The sequence below is a fragment of the Salmo salar genome, chromosome 01 (assembly GCF_965601325.2).
Source record: "Salmo salar chromosome 01, fSalSal1, whole genome shotgun sequence".
In the NCBI taxonomy this organism is placed as follows: Eukaryota; Metazoa; Chordata; class Actinopteri; order Salmoniformes; family Salmonidae; genus Salmo; species Salmo salar.
In genome coordinates, this window is record NC_138291.1 from 173,634,947 (window position 1) to 173,652,364 (window position 17,418).

General features: G+C 38.7%; 1 protein-coding gene across 1 annotated transcript; it reads right to left on the minus strand.

Annotated features, from left to right (window-relative positions):
• Window positions 1-5,757: 5,757 nt before the first annotated feature.
• purg (purine-rich element binding protein G) lies at window positions 5,758-14,635 on the minus strand. Its single transcript, XM_014144400.3, has one exon. The coding sequence runs from the start codon at window positions 14,047-14,049 to the stop codon at window positions 13,027-13,029; it is 1,023 nt and encodes a 340-aa protein (XP_013999875.1). The 5' UTR covers window positions 14,050-14,635; the 3' UTR covers window positions 5,758-13,026.
• Between the last annotated feature and the right edge of the window lie 2,783 nt (window positions 14,636-17,418).

Sequence of the window (17,418 nt, forward strand, 5' to 3'; positions counted from 1 at the left end):
TTGGTTAAGCACCTCTCCATAAATCATAAATCACCCATCTCAAGACAATCTGTAGACCTGTACTTATACTGACTGCAGAGTGTGCTTCAGTAAAACGGTGACCTTTTTGTTAGACCATCATACATCATGTTTAATCTTTTAATGAAGATACACTAAAGATGGAAAAAAAGCTATACAAAATAAGCAGGAAATGACTGAAACAGTGAATACATGCTGTTCTCTTACCATACTCAGAATTGTGGATAAAAATCTTCAAGCTTGTCTCAGATGCATTTGTCACTCAAATGTGAGTGTCATACAATTTGTACTTGCAATTGAAGGGGACACTCAGCAAAGGGTTGCTGCAGGAGGAAATGGCTTGACCTCAAAGTCACATGTTCAGTTGCAAAGGCTCAGGAAGTCCCCGCCACTGCTACAGATCACACCTCCTATAGTTGCATATATACGTTCTTACCACAAAGACTAATATATTCTACTGAAAGACAACAAAATGAAGACATCATTTTCCAATCCTGTTCATATACAGCTGACAGATTTTTGGTTTTGTCTGAATACACAATAAATTGCCCTTTAACTGTTGTTAAATAGCTGTTCATAGTTTGATAATAGTTCCCTTATAATGAACTACATGTTGAGTCATGGAAGATGTACTGATCTGAAGGATAAACACTGCAGCACACTGACCTACACACATACACTAACAGCATGGCTGGTATGCTAATTACAACAGCTATAATAGTCAACTACAGACAGTGTTGGGGAGTAGCAAACTGCATGTACTTCAGCTAGTAATTTAACTACATTTTACAGTAGCTTGGTGTTAGTTGAACTCAATTCAAATGTTGGTAGTTTTTTCAGTAGTTCATTACTTTGTAGCCATGAAGCGGTGTAGCTAACTACAGGAACTACACTCTACTTTTTTAGCTAAAATAAAATAATGGATGAAATAGGCAAGAATTTCCTTTATTTTTGCGTCATCAGACCTGCCTAATCTTCCCTTGAAAATAGTTTTTGCGTTTAAGCTAAATTGCACATTCTGTTAACATCTGATTCCAGAGTGATCTGTTCTTGAAATTTGTAGTCGATAACATATCAGGTTTAAATATGATAATTTTTCACATAGTAGTTTGGAGGTAGTGAACTACTTTTTCAAAGTAAGTTTAGTTAAATAAACTCTAGCTTTAGTGTAGCTTAACGTCTTCTAGTGTGAAGAAATTGGTTGCTTGGTTAACTCTTTTTTTCAGAGTAGCTTCCTCAACACTGACTAGAGATGGGCGTATGTGATATAATTATGGGTGTACAGTGATAAAAAAGCACCAAAACTGAGGCCTCTCTTTATAGTGTGACCTTTTGTGTATTTACATGGTAGTTACAGTGCCTACAGAAAATATTCACACCGCTTTACTTTTTCCACATTTTGTTGTGTTACAGCCTGAATTTTAAATGGATTAAATTGAGATTTTGTGTCACTGGTCTACACACAATATCCCCATAATGTCAAAGTGGAATAATATTTTAGAAATTGGTAAAAAAATGTAAAGCTGAAATGTCTTGAGTCAATAAGTATTCAACTCATTTGTTACGGCAATCCTAAATAAATAAGTGTAAAAATTTGCTTTACAAGTCACATAATAAGTTTCATGGACTCACTCTGTGTGTATTAATAGTGTTTAACATGATTTTTTAATGGCTACCTCATCTCTCTACCCCTTTGCACCCCACACTTTATCTGTAAGGTCCCTCAGTCGAGCACTACATTTCAAACACAGATTCAACCACAAAGACCTTGGAGGTTTTCAAATGCCTCGCGTTGAAGGGCACCTATTGTTATAAATATGTATTTTTTAAGCAGATATTGAATATCCCTTTGAGCATGGTGAAGTTATTAATTACACTTATGATAGTGTATCAATACACCCAGTCACTACAAAGATACAGGTGTCCTTTCTAACTCAGTTGCCGGAGAGGAAGGAAACCGCTCAGGGATTTCACCATGAGGCCAGTGGTGACTATAAAACAGTTACAGAGTTTACAATACTAACCTAAATGACAGAGTGAAAATAATGAAAATATTCCAAAACATGCATCTTGTTTTCAATAAGGCACTAAATTAAAACTGCAAAAAATGTGGCAAAGAAATTTACTTTATGACCTAAATACAAAGCTTTATGTTTGGGGTAAATCCAACACATCATTGAGTACCACTCTTGATATTTTCTAGCGTGGTGGTGGCTGCATCATGTTATGGGTATGCTTGTCATCCGCAAGGACTAGGGAGTTTTTTGGGGGGAAAAAACCCCAAATGGAATAGAGATAAGCACAGGCAAAATCCTAGAAGAAAACCTGGTTCAGTCTGCTTTCCAACAAATACTGGAAGACAAATTCACCTTTCAGCAGGACAATTACCTAAAACACAAGGCCAAATATACACTGGAGTTGCTTACCAAGATGACATTGAATGTTCCTGTATGATCCAGTTACAGTTTTGACGTAAATCGGCTTGATAATCTATGGCATGACTTGAAAATGGCTGTCTAGCAAATCGACAACCAACTTGACAGAGCTTGAAGATTTTTTAAAGATAATGTGCAAATATTATACAATGCAAAGCTCTTAGAGACTTACCCAGAAAAACTCACAGCTGTAATCTCTGACAAATGTGATTCTAACATGTATTGACTCAAGGTTGTGAATTCTTATGTAAATAAGATATTCATTTTTCAATAAATTAGCAAAAATTTCCAAAATCATATTTTGAGTTTGTTATTAAGGGATATTGTGTGTAGATGGGTGAGAGAAAACAAATTTCATCCATTTTGAATTTAGCCTGTAACACAACAAAATAAGTCAAGGTTTTTGAATATTTTCTGAAGGCAGGTACATGTAATTAGTGTGGATAGGTACACATTATTGTGGGTACTAGGTAGACCTATGGATTACCATGTAAATGGGTGGTTGACATAATGGCAAACACAATATAACTTAATTGAAATTGGTTAAAATTGTGACATTACTAAAAGCTTTGTTTTTTTAAATCTTGGAATAGCTGATGAGTAAATTCCTCCAGTGTTTGTGTTTTTTCTCTCATAATTCTGAGCCACATGTGCTAATTGTCCAATGTTGTGTCTGTCCCAGGGAAGATTGTGGAGCGTTGAAATTAAATTAACATAAATTAATAAAAACATAAATACAATTCCCTTCACCTACTCTTGTACTTATGACACAGAACTCATAAGTCTTCCCTGTGGTTCAGTTGGTAGAGCATGGTGTGTGCAACGCCAGGGTTGTGGGTTCGATTCCCACGGGGGGCCAGTACAAAAAAAAAAAATGCATGTAATGAAATGTATGCATTCACTACTGTAAGTCGCTCTGGATAAGAGCGTCTGCTAAATGACTAAAATGTAAATGTAAGTCTCTTTCAAGAAACAATAGTTCCCAAGTCCATTTGTGATATTTCAAAAATTACATTATGTCCTCAAAACCAATGTCCAAATGGTGTGACACAATTCTGTGATCAAACAACGAGCCAGCATTTGAGCACCATTGGACGGGGGAAGGGTTCTCTTGTAATGAGGAAGTACAGAAGACATTGCTGGAGCACATAGTCAGAACAGATTGGCAGCTTTCTTGTATGTTGTGTATTGTCCACGGGGTGAGGGCAGTAAATAAACATTTAAAAATGTGTTGTCTTGAACAAAATGTTAAGGCAGGTAACATGAGGCAGGTAACATCGTCATAGAAAGCAACTTGTTTAATTGTGTATTATCTACATTTTTATCTGTGAATCAAATTCAAAATGTAATGGGGAAACACTTGGTTATAGTCATTAGATGAGGAAATTGTGTTTTTCAATTTAAATTCTAGAATATAATTACTGATTTAAAAACAGAAGCAACTAATAATTAGTAAAAATAATGTTTTTGTCTATTGGGGAATCAGTAAACCTATATATTAGCATGAATTATAATGTCACACCAGAGGACAAATTCAAGGCTATAATGCAAGAAATGTTAATTAAATATGACTTTTTTCAATAAATCGAAGGTGGCCACGTAACATTTTTAATTGTTTAGACAGTTTATTGGAACTATATGTTTTGTTTACATTAATTTTAGAATACATATTTTTTTCACTTTTGTTTTGGCCATATGGCAACTACTTAAATACATATACATACAGTGGCTTCAGAAAGTATTCACAACCCATGACTATTTCCACTTTTTGTTGTGTTAAAGCCTGAATTTAAAATAGATTTTGTGTCACTGGCCTACACACAATACCCCATAATGTCAAAGTGGAATTATGATTTTAGATTTTTTTCCCAAAAATGTATTAAAAATGTAATGCTGAAATGTCTCGATTCAATAAGTATTCGACCCCTTTGTTATGGAAATCATAAACAAGTCACATAATAAGTTGTATGGACTCACTCTGTGTGCAATAATAGTGTTTAACATGATTTTTGAATGACTACCTCATCTCTGTACCACAGGAGGTTGGTGGCACCTTAATTGGGGAGGACGGGCTCGTGGTAATGGCTGGAGTGGAATAAGTTGAATGGTATCCCTGTGGCTCAGTTGGTAGAGCATGGTGTTTGCAACGCCAGGGTTGTGGGTTTGATTCCCACGGGGGGCCAGTACAAGAAAAAAAAAAATGTATGAAATGAATTGAAATGTATGCATTCCCTACTGTAAGTCGCTCTGGATAAGAGCGTCTGCTAAATGACTAAAATGTAAATGTAATGTATCAAATACATTCCATTCACGCCGTTCCAGCTATTAATATGAGCCGTCCTCCCCTCAGCAGCCTCCACTGCTCTGTACCCCATATTTTATCTGCAAGGTCCCTCAGTCGAGCAGTGAATTTCAAACAGATTCAACCATAAAGAACAGGGAGGTTTTACCAATACCTCACAAAGAATGGCATCTATTTATTTATTTAACCTTTATTTAACTAGGCAAGTCAGTTAAGAACAAATTCCTATTTACAATGACGGCCTGCCAAACCCTCCCCTAACCCGGACGACGCTGGGCCAATTGTGTGCTGCCCTATGTGACTGCCGATCAAGGCCGGTTGTGATACAGCCCAGGATCGAACCTGGGTCTGTAGTGACGCCTCTAGCACTACGATGCAGTGCACCTAGACCACAGCGCCACTCAGCATGGTGAAGTTATTAATGATGTCAACGATTGCAGCGTCATCCAAAGAGCAGACAAAGATCAGGCCATTGGTTGCTACGCAACGACTGACTGCTTCCGTCCCAGAATACCACCTTAGTCGTGCACTGAAGCTGGTACAAGGTGATTGAACAGCTCCCAACAGCAAAGATGTTCTGGCTGGTCTGGTCTGGTAGATAGCTTGGCTGGTTTTAGCTAGTAGATGGTCGAGCTGGTTTTACCCCCTTACAGAAAAAAAACACATGATTTCATGTGAAATTTTACATGATCACATGTGTGTAGTTTTATATTATCACATGTTGCCTCATGTTATCACATTAACTTCACATGAAAACATGTATTTTTGGAACAGTTCACACATGGCCAGGTGACATTCATGTGTTTTTTCTAGAAGGGGCTGGTCAATCAGTTACCAGCTACCATGTCTCAAAACCTACCTAGAGCTAGCCAAACTGATTAAACTGGTCACCAGGTTGAGCTGGTCAAGCTGGATTTTCCAGCAAGGTATGTTTTAAGGACATGCATTCCAAAGTAGTACCAAACTTAAAATCGAGCACAGGAAACATACTTCACAACTGGATTAATCTGGTGAAAATTTTATTGAACACTAAAATAAAAGGAATGATGGTTAATACAACTGTAAAACATCCACATGTTCATCTATACCCTTCAAAGCAATACATCTGTTGCCATGATAATCTGCTTCATTTTCCAAGACCGCATCATAACCAATGATGTATATAAACCCTGGATTGTTGACGGTATGGATCGGCCATATTGACACTCCCCAGTAGGCGCTGTCCTCCATAGGAATGAATGGAATTCTACAATATTTCAATGTTTCAAGGACAAAATGACATGTATTTAAGTATTTTGTTGTTGTAGTGGGGACAGTAACATTAGTAATCTCAAAAAACTATACTTTTAAGGAAAATGCTATATATTTTTTACTTTATGTTTAGCTCACATGATATAATTTAAAAGTATGCATTAAGGTGTCTGTAATAGAATAAATGTGGCAAAAACGAATTTAGATATTAATAAATGAATAGCTTCCAATGGTGGGGGAGTGCCAAGATGGAGGCACGGTGACTTCAACATAACACCCCTATCAGTCATGTAGTGTTTATATAAATCACTGATCATAACCCTTTGAAGACTGCATTCTCTTCAGCTCTACCCTCTTCGGACCTTGCTACATGTAAAAGCTATTCAAAGACAAACATTTGAATCATTAGCATAAAAAATTAAAAATATTAGATTGTCTATAGATCTTTTGGAGCATACTCACAGAGGCAGGGTAACTGTAAATAGTCATCACTGATCTGATCACTATTTCCTTTGGCTAAAGTATCTTGTCACCTTGGGACTAACTGCTTTGAAAGCGGTAGGAGATACAGGTCTCTGTCTCCCATCTGTATAGCTGTAGGAGATACAGGTCTCTGTCTCCCATCTGTATAGCTGTAGGAGATACAGGTCTCTGTCTCCCATCTGTATAGCTGTAGGAGATACAGGTCTCTGTCTCCCATCTGTATAGCTGTAGGAGATACAGGTCTCTGTCTCCCATCTGTATAGCTGTAGGAGATACAGGTCTCTGTCTCCCATCTGTATAGCTGTAGGAGATACAGGTCTCTGTCTCCCATCTGTATAGCTGTAGGAGATACAGGTCTCTGTCTCCCATCTATATAGCTGTAGGAGATACAGGTCTCTGTCTCCCATCTGTATAGCTGTAGGAGATACAGGTCTCTGTCTCCCATCTGTATAGCTGTAGGGATGTCTTTTGCTTATAGCAATCACAATTTGCTAAATTCTGCTGTAATGACAGACTCTCCCTGGCGCCAGTACAAATGACACTCTGGTGGCAAAGTGTTGGTAGTACATGTCCTAATTGATGACGAGGCTTCCACTGACAGTAGGCTATTTACAGTTGCACTTTACCATGTGTGTTCTGGGAAGACATCTTGTGAGTGCACAACATGTCAAACTTCAAGTTTTTTTTATCCTACTTTTGAAATGTCCTCTTTGCATGCATGCAGTTTGGTTTCATATGAGCACCTTTATATCTTATCATATAGCACCATTTTTTATAGTCAATTCCCCCCCCCCTCCCCGTTTTCAGTTTAGGACCCAACTGTTGGCATGCATAAACTTTTTTTTTTAAACGTGTTTTTTCTCAGATAGGTTTTTTTCTAAACGTTGCAATCTTTTACAAACATTACAAGGCAATAAATGGATATTCACACGGTACCACACATGTAGAACATGAAGTATTACAGTACACAGGTTAAAGAAAGTTCTAGAATACTAAACAATTGCTTTCTTGTTTTGAGTCATATAATATTCTATAGGACACGCTAATGTTGTACATTACATTTATCCAAAGATACACTAAACATTTTTGCTTCACTATTTCATTTTTATATCATTACCATAGACAGTTATAGTTTGAAAAATCCCACTGCAGTAATGCCATGATAAACACAAAAGCCAAAAGAAACAAACCAACAAAGCTTCTTCAATACCCAGACTTTTTCACAGCACGCTACCTACACAACAATAAATTAGAAACATATGTAAATACGCCATCACTTTTCCCAAGTGAAGCCGGGACTCCTTTTCTCTTCATTGTCACTACTGCAGTTAGGTGCTTAGTAGCCTATGCTTTTGAAATGATCATCTCCTCAACATGATTGAGCATCATTGGTGTTTTGTGCAATAGAAATCTGTTGCAATAAACATATCCGTCTTATTTCTTTCACAAGATTGACAGGTAATCTTTTCCATTTGTTCTAAAAACAAATAAAAATGATAATCCTAATCAAAACAATACCATCAAATTGTAAAGAAGTTAAGGCTAAAAGGTTGTAAACCTTTTGTTCGGATGATAACAGTCCAAATTGAATTCATTCAAGTGATTTATAAGAGACCAACTCAGCCTTCAATGATGACCTTGCTTGCTCTTACAAAGACTTTTTGACCATTCAAACACCTGCCTAAGTCTAGTTGGATATCAGGCCGACACATGATCTAGTATGGCTTTCAGGCAAGCTAAAAATACGGAATAGTCAATTAAATTAATTCTAACCGTGTCTTTCTTGAATAATACCGGTACGTCACTGTATTTTCTGTGGAGTCAATTGTGAAATACAACGTCCGTAATAGAGTGCAAAAATAATAATAATAATAATAAACTACAGAAAGCATTACATAATATACCAGACAAATATAATGGAATAAAACAGTATAATATATCTTTCATCATTAATTCCATAGAATTTATCATTGACTTAATTTCAAATATTTTTGTTTGGTAGAATAATAAGGAAGAGGAAACCTGTGTGCACGTAATCTAAAGTGCTTGCTTGTTTGATCATGTTGGGTTGATAGTTCCACCCACGTGAAATGGTTCAGGGACATTTTTGCAGCGAGATCTGGAGCATTTGCAGTTATGTCAAAACAACATATTTTTTCTGTAAGTGATTAGCTCCAAATGTACAATAATTGAGTACTTTGCATTGGAAATGATAACCTTGGCTGCAACCATAAGGAGCTGTAAATTCATTGAATTTTCTCATCATTGCGATACCACTACAACTTGTATTTAATCCTTAAACTTGACAATCAAACAAGACAAGTTACACTCAAAGAACGTTTTGTCTTAACCATACGTCTACAGCAGTCAGAAAGGTATGGACATTTCATTTTGTATAATTTCACAAGAAAACAGAGAACGCTCAAGTATATTTACTAAATTGTGAAAACTTTTTGAGAATTGAAGGTAGATATCAACCCCATTGGACATTGCCATTGCTAGCTGCCCTTATTATTACAACGACCCAATCCAAGTAGGCAAAACAATGCCATTACTCTGTAAGACCTTATTTCAAATGGGTCACAGTGGGTTCAGGTAAAACAAGACTAAGAGCAGAAGGGCGGGCTAATAACTTCATGGCCACTATCTGGGTCAGTTTATCTTTAAGTGCAGCTTTTTTTGTTGTTGATTAAAATAGGTGATATCAACATCTAGCAGAAGATTAGCCTTATGGTGTGGTAATTTAAGTGCATGATTGTCAAAGTTTAACCAATACATGGATCATGTGGTCCCTCCATGTAAATGAAGTAACAAGCAGCAGAGGGAAGTGCTGCTTTTTAAAAAGTGCTTTCTTAGGAAGGCTTGTGTTTTAAAGAGCAAATAAGCTGTGCATCCCCACTCATATTCTCTCTCCATCTCCAAGAGAGGAAAAAAGCCATTGTTTATAGCCTACGCCAAATTTTCTCTTACTTTGCCCCAAAGATACTGTGATCAGCCTTATAATCTCAAACACAACATCACGGGGTATCTGCACTCTAAAATATTATCTAAATTAAAGCGTAAGGGAACAAATGTTATATATATATATATATATTCCACATTTTGATTAAGTATGAGAATCCAAACAAATGTTGGAGGAAAGTTGTGCTTCGAATTATTTTTCTATAATGAGTTGTAAAACTTTTAATGTTGGAATAGGTGAATGCAATCATTCAAGTGGAATTTCCATACCACACATTAGAACACTGAATAACCAGACTATTCTTGAGCTTTTCATGCACTATGGTTTGGATTGCTACCACTAAGAATTCAAAATAAATACTGGTCTTTAAGATATCAAAAATCATAATATTAAAGTTTTGTTTTAGAGAAAATGATTTTTAACATTGTCTTTTTTTTTTTTTGGACCTATCCTTTTTTCATAATATACAAAGTACCTCTTTCCTTGAGATTCAAGATTCAGTCAACTGCATTCATTTGAAACCACAATATGCCTTAACACAGACTGTGGAAACCTATGCGACAGTAGCATGATGCATTCTGACTTTCCTATTAGCTTGTTCTCTCCAATGGATCTTCCTTGCGGGACAAAATGTACAGAAAATGACATTTGTCCATTTAAGCTCTGCAGAAGAACCACCGTTTTATAGACTCTGTGCAAGGGGGCATAGTTGCTAGGGAGTTGCAGCCAAAAGGAAAACAATGAAGAAATATGAACACCTATTTCATACATCCTTTATCACCAGATGCAAGGGAAAGGTAAAATAGGAGTTTCAGCACAGAATGTTGGTTACAACTAGTACAAACAATTGTTAAGCCCTTACTAGTACTGCAAGATCATTTGTCTAGCAGACATGTGAAGAGGTGTTCAGACCAATGAGGTGTATCCTATGTGGATTAGCTAGGTCATCATCATATGATATTTCATATCACTGACCATATCAGCCCCATCACCATATCAGCCCCATCATCATATCCGGCATTAAGTCTATGGAGCGGTTTTGTGGACACAGACCCTAAATGGTGAAAATTATTAATGGATAAAAAAAAATAAAAAAAATAAAAAATAAAAATCGATACAGTTACATATCGCAAAATAATTTTTTGACAATATTATAGATATTTTTTGCTACCGTAGATAGCATTAGCTAGCGCTAGTCGGCTGTACCTGTGCCAAAACTCTGGTATCTTTCCTCCTATAGCTTGTTCTCCATCTTCTTAAATACTGAGCCAACCTGTTTTCAGCCATTTTATTACCCTGACTGATCAAAACTTGTTTACCCATGACACTCTCTTGTCTCTCTGCAGCAGACATATGGTGAGCAATACATTTGGAACATCAAATCGCAATATCGAATCGCAATACATATAGAATCGTGAGATTATCGCAATACATATCGTATCGGCACCTAAGTATTGTGACAATATCGTGAGGTCCCTGGCAATTCCCAGCCCTAGTAAAAAAAAATGTATAATAAAAGCTCCAGAGGTCTAAAATGTGGCAACAAATTAGATGTGGAGGAAGACAGAATATCACCTGTCATTTAAAGATCTCCGAGGTACCTGTGACAAGGGCTAAACTGTCTGCTGCCTAACCAGCCTCTACGTGTGTAGAGACTCATTATAAACTGGGCGGTTCGAGCCCTGAATGCTGATTGGCTGACAGCCATGGTATATCAGACCGTATACTACGCGTATGACAAAACATTTATTTTTACTGCTCTAATTAAGTTGGTAACCAGGTTATAATAGCAATAAGGCACCTCTGGGTTTTGTTGTAAATGGCCAATATACCACGGCTAAGGGCTGTGTCCAGGCACTCCGTGATGCGTCGTGCTTAAGAACAGCCCTTAGCCATGGTATAATGTCCATATACCACACCCCCTCATGCCTTATTGCTTAATTAACACATAGGCAACAAAGCCTATATCAATAAAGATGATCTGTGGTAGGAGCTTTTCTCAGCATGACTTGAGACTAAAAATATTGTATAGCAGATCATCAAAAAATCCAAGTGAGAAATTTGGTTTTCACTTCAAATTAATTTGTTAATATGTTAATAAATGACACAGTCAAATGCATTAAATAACTTTTAAAATACACAATGTGATAATGATAATTTGGGGACACACAGACTAAGTTGCACCTGTTAGTAGTAAGGGTACTTGGGGTGTATTGATAGCTGCATGGGCTGGATCTCAATGTTTCAAGTATCATTGCAAGATTTGTGAAGGCATCAGAATTTTTACTGACATTCTGGAACATGAGCAGTTTTAAGGCTACACCAAGACTCCGTTCCAAATGACACAATTTTCCCTTTATAGTGCACTACTTTTGACCAGATCCCTATGGGCCCTGGTCAAAAGTAGGGCACTATACAGGGAATAGGGTGCCATTTGGGATGCATTCCAAAAACATGGAATGAACATCTACTGTGCTCGGTGGTGCGATAAAAAGTAGATTGCATGAATAATAGCCTATCTTTCTGTCAAAGCTGTGTGTGAATGTATATGAGATGATGTAACACTACAGTTATAACTAAGTAATTACAGCATCACTGCTGATCAACAGTTTCTTGATTGACATCTCCCACTTTGTATATCATATCTAAGCCCATGAATCATATCTTTCATACAGGCATTAGATGGTTATTTTGCAGACAGACATTGTTTAAAGATACATATTCTCATAGTAGTGTAGCATAGCTACCAGTCTGTTTGAGTTATCATTCCACTCTTTGCTATGTCATGTCATGTTATGTTTGGCATGGCACAGAGTACAAGGGGTGGAATGTTAGCAAAACAGGTTCTGGGGTTCAGGCTAGTGGTAGTGTGCATTTCTATCAAGTGATATTATTATTATTATATTATTTGGTTAGTGCCCAAACCACACGGATAACAATACCCAAAATCCTTCATCCTTGTTTATTCTATAGTAAGATTAAATCCTCAATCATTAAATACTAACTACACAGAGCAAATTATTGTTGATGTTTAAACAACAATATCATGTCTAGCCTTCAGCAGTAAATCTTACAATACACCCCACTGCCAATGCTGGTGGAATACCGGAAGTTGTACACTATGTCTCACCCTGAGGTATATGGGGCTCACCTTTTTTTTTTTATTCTTCACTCAAACAAGCACATGCGCACACGTACGTACATTCACACACTCTGCAATTCTTTAAATGGACAGTCGACACACAACGAAACATTTTTCTACGCTTCATATAAATGACCTAGCTATATCCTCATCTAGCATTTTGTATATCCGTTTTCATTGTGCAAGAATAGGCAACCCGTCCTCCTGCACCGATTTCAAAACGGATGCCATAATCTAAATATACGAATGAAACACAATAACCATGAAAAAAATGTAAAAAGTGCTAGTTGACAATAGTCATACAGTACAGTATTATAGAGGTACATTGAGAATACTTTTTCTTATAAACTAGGATATTGTCACGTTTACCTTTTCCCTTTTCCGTTTTAACCCACCATCACTAGACACCTCTAACAACCATAGTATGCCATTGTCAATCCTCTTGGTCTTCACCGTCTTCTCGAGTCTCTGTCCTCTTCTCGTGACAGGTGAAAATTCGCCGCATTTCTCCCTCATACCTGATGAAATTCTCTCCAAATCTGGCCCAGGCTTTCATGGGGACTGTTATGGTGTTCCTGTATGGCTGTCTTACCTCGCTAATCTTCAAAAAGACACCGTACCGGTTGGAACCAACGTCGAAATAAAACCTCTTATTGTCCACTCGAAAGGATTCTGCCTCGGGAAGCTCGGGGGATTCTTCGTGGTTCCTATTGCCTCTTCCACGCTCATCCGTGGCATCACCATCACCGTAGTCTTCAATCAGCTGCGACAGTGCATCTCTGAATTCGATTAGTCCTTGAGCCGGCAACACTATGGTCTGCTCGATGCCCTGGCCGTAGTAACCCATGGTGCCATGTCCTCTGCTGACAGTCTGTCTGATGCGGAGGAACCTGCCTCGCTGGTTCTCTTTCAGATCCAGATAGTACTTTCTATTGTCCCTCTCAATGAATTCACTCTTCAGGACGCGATGAGTATGCTCCTCCGACACCGCAGAGCCGGTGGGAGATACTGATGCTGCGTGGTGGTGATCTTGCTGTCTTCTGCGGGAATCTTGGGGGCGGCCCTGGCCATTGCTCTGCTCTTCTGGACGCGGTACCAGGCCACCTCTCAACCCAATGTGAGCGTAATAATCGATGAAGTCCCCCAGACAATATCGTAGATCGGGTGCCATTGACATGGACAGCGTTAATTTGCTCTTTCTGATGTTATCATGGCGGCCTCTTCCAATCCAAACCTCTGCAATTTTTAGGAATCTGCCCCGTGCACTTTGTTTTACGTCCAAATAAAACCGTTTCTTCTGGATATCGACACGTTTAGAGGCAAGCTCCTGAATGTCTATGCCCTGCTGCTGTGTGCCAGGGTGAACATACTGTTGAGGATATGCGCCTCTCGTCATAGAATCTGATGTAATCCTTCCTCTGCCTCTTTCCATCCCTCTTGAACATGTATCAGCCATAATTATTTCGTTTCCAACACAGTTAGCACACGAAAAACATTTGCTTATCCATTAATAGCCAACATGCTGTCTTTCAGGTAACGTTAAGCATATTAAAAATGTAGCTAGCTAGCCTGCCAGCTTGTGGCTATAGTAGCCTAACACGTTTGAAAAATGCCTCGAATGACGTAAAAATGGCAGATACTAGGCAGGAGTCGTCAGCAGATCGAGTTTCTGTGTCCTGATTAAAGGTCAAGCGTAACGTTTGGTGCCATTTCCATCGTAAACCTTGGCAAGCCGGGTTACCTAGCTACCCCTTTCCCTGCATCTGACACTTCTCCCCCGTCTGCTAAGAGGCTATGAAAGCTGCTAGCCTACTGAAATGAAAGGAGAAATCGTCCAATCCAGGGTATCTTGCTTCGGTAGCAGCGGCTTGATGAGCCCAATGAACCCACCCACCAAGCACGGACCAACGCCAACGTCTTTTGGACGTCTTTTTTTGGTCCTGTCCGGATCAGCCATTTTTTGGTCATTTTTTTTGGTGAGGTCTGGACCGGCCTTGATTTCAAAGTCCGGACCACATTTGGCACAAACCAAGGCGTCTATAATTGGTTCAGATTTGGTCCAGTCGAGACCGGCCTTGATTTGGTCCAAACATAGTTTGGTTGGTTCAGATTTGGTCCAGTCATTAAAGAAAAGTTGAGTATAGTACAGTATAATGTACTGTATTGTACCGTACTTTACTCTAATGTACTCTACTGAACTAAACTGTACTGTACTCTACTGAATAAAACTCTACTGTCCTGTACCATTCTCTACTGTGCTAAACTGTGGCATACTGTACGGTCCTGTTCAAACGTGTGAAACAGCCTAGACATCTATGATTAGTTCAGATTTGGTCTGGTCCTGACTGATCAAATTTGAACTTGTTTGGGGGCGGAGCTCATTAGAATAATACCAAGCATGTTTTGCAAGTGATTATTTTTACATTTTGGTAATTCAGTAGACACTCTTATTTTCAACATCTGTAAATTATGTCTTTTCAACTTTCATTCAGAACCGAAAATGAACCTGATTTCAACATCCGGAAAATACATATTTTCCAATCAAATCAAATGTTATTAGCCACATGCTCTGAATACAGCAGGTGTAGACTTTACAGTGAAATACTTACGAGCCATTTCCCAACAATGCAGAGTTAAAAAGTATGAAACATTTGCAAAATTAAAAAAGGAAATAGTAACACAACAATAACTAGGCTATATACAAGAAGTACCGGCACCGACTCAATGTGCAGGGGTACGAGGTGAGGAAATAGTAACACAATAAAATTACAATAACAAGGCTATATACAAGGACTACCGGTACCGAGTCAATGTGCAGGGGTACGAGGTAGTTGAGGTAATTTACATAATGTACAGTACATGTTGGTAGGGGTAAAAGTGACTAGACAATCAGGGTAGATCATAAACAGTAGCAGCAGCATATGTGAAGAGTGTGAAAGTGTGTCTATGTGTGAGTGTGTGTGTTGCGTCAATATGCATGTGTGTGTATGTGTGTTGGAGTGTCAGTGTAGTATGTGTAAATGTGTGGGTTGAGTCCAGTGAGTGTGCATAGAGCCAGTGGAAGAGTCCATGCAATATATATATTTATATACACACATACACTACCATTCAAAAGTTTGGGGTCACTTAGAAATTCTTGTTTTTGAAAGAAAAGCAAATTTTTTGTCCATTAAAATAACATAAAATTGATCAGAAATACACAGTGTAGACATTGTTCATGTTGTAAAAGACTTTTGTAGCTGGAAACGGCAGATTTTTAATGGAATACCTACATAGGCGCACAGAGGCCCATTATCAGCAACCATCACTCCTGTGTTCCAATGGCACGTTGTTTACATTTAAGTCATTTAGCAGACGCTCTTATCCAGAGCGACTTACAAATTGGTGCATTCACCTTATGATATCCAGTGGAACAACCACTTTACAATAGTGCATCTAAATCTTTTAAGGGGGGGGGGGGGGGGGGGGGTTTAGAAGGATTACTTTATCCTATCCCAGGTATTCCTTAAAGAGGTGGGGTTTCAGGTGTCTCCGGAAGGTGGTGATTGACTCCGCTGTCCTGGCGTCGTGAGGGAGCTTGTTCCACCATTGGGGTGCCAGAGCAGCGAACAGTTTTGACTGGGCTGAGCGGGAACGTTGTGTTAGCTAATCCAAGTTTATCATTTTAAAAAGGCTAATTGATCATTAGAAAACCCGTTTGCAATTATGTTAGCACAGCTGAAAACTGTTGTGCTAATTAAAGAAGCAATAAAACTGGCCAGCTTCATTAAATAGTACCCGCAAAACACCAGTCTCAACGTCAACAGGGAAGAAGCGACTCCGGAATGCTGGCCTTCTAGGGATGCTGGTCTTTATATATACGCATACACACACAGTAAAAATCCAAATCAAATCAAATTGTATTGGTCACATACACATGGTTAGCAGATGTTAATGCGAGTGTAGCGAAATTCTTGTGCGTCTAGTTCCGACAGTGCAGTAATATCTAACAAAAGGTACCAGTCAAAAGTATGGACACATCTACTCATTCAAGGGTTTTTCTTTCTTTTTTAAAGTTTTCTACATTGTAGAGTAATAGTGAATACATCAAAACTATGAAATAACACATATGGAATCATGTAGTAACCAAAAAAAAAAAAGTGTTAAACAAGTCAAAATATATTTTAGATTCTTCAAAGTAGCCACCCTTTGCCTTGATGAAAGCTTTGCACGCTCTTTGCATTCTGTCAACCAGCTTCACCTGGAAAGCTTTTCCAACAGTCTTGAAGCAGTTCCCGCATATGCTGAGCACTTGTTGGCTGCTTTTCCTTCACTCTGCAGTCCAACTTATCCCAAACCTTCAGGAAACAGCAGAGGGAGCACCCCCATCCACATCGACGGGACCGCAGTGGAAAAGGTGGAAAGTTTTAAGTTCCTCGGCATACACATCACTGACAAACTGAAATGGTCCACCCACACAGACAGTGTGGTGAAGAAGGCGCAACAGCCCCTCTTCAACCTCAGGAGGCAGAATAAATTTGTCTTGGCACCTAAAACCCCACAAACCTTTACAGATGTATAATTGAGAACATCCTGTCGGGCTGTATCACCACCTGGTACGGCAACTGCACCGCCTGCAACCGCAGAGCTCTCCAGAGGGTGGTGAAGTCTGCCCAACGCATCACCAGGGGCAAACGAATTGCCCTCCAGGACACATACAGCACCAAATGTCACAGGAAGGCCAAAAATATCATCAAGGACAACAACCCCCGAGCCACTGCCTGTTCACCCCGCTATCATCCAGAAAGCGAGGTCAGTACAGGTGCATCAAAGCTGGGACTGAGAG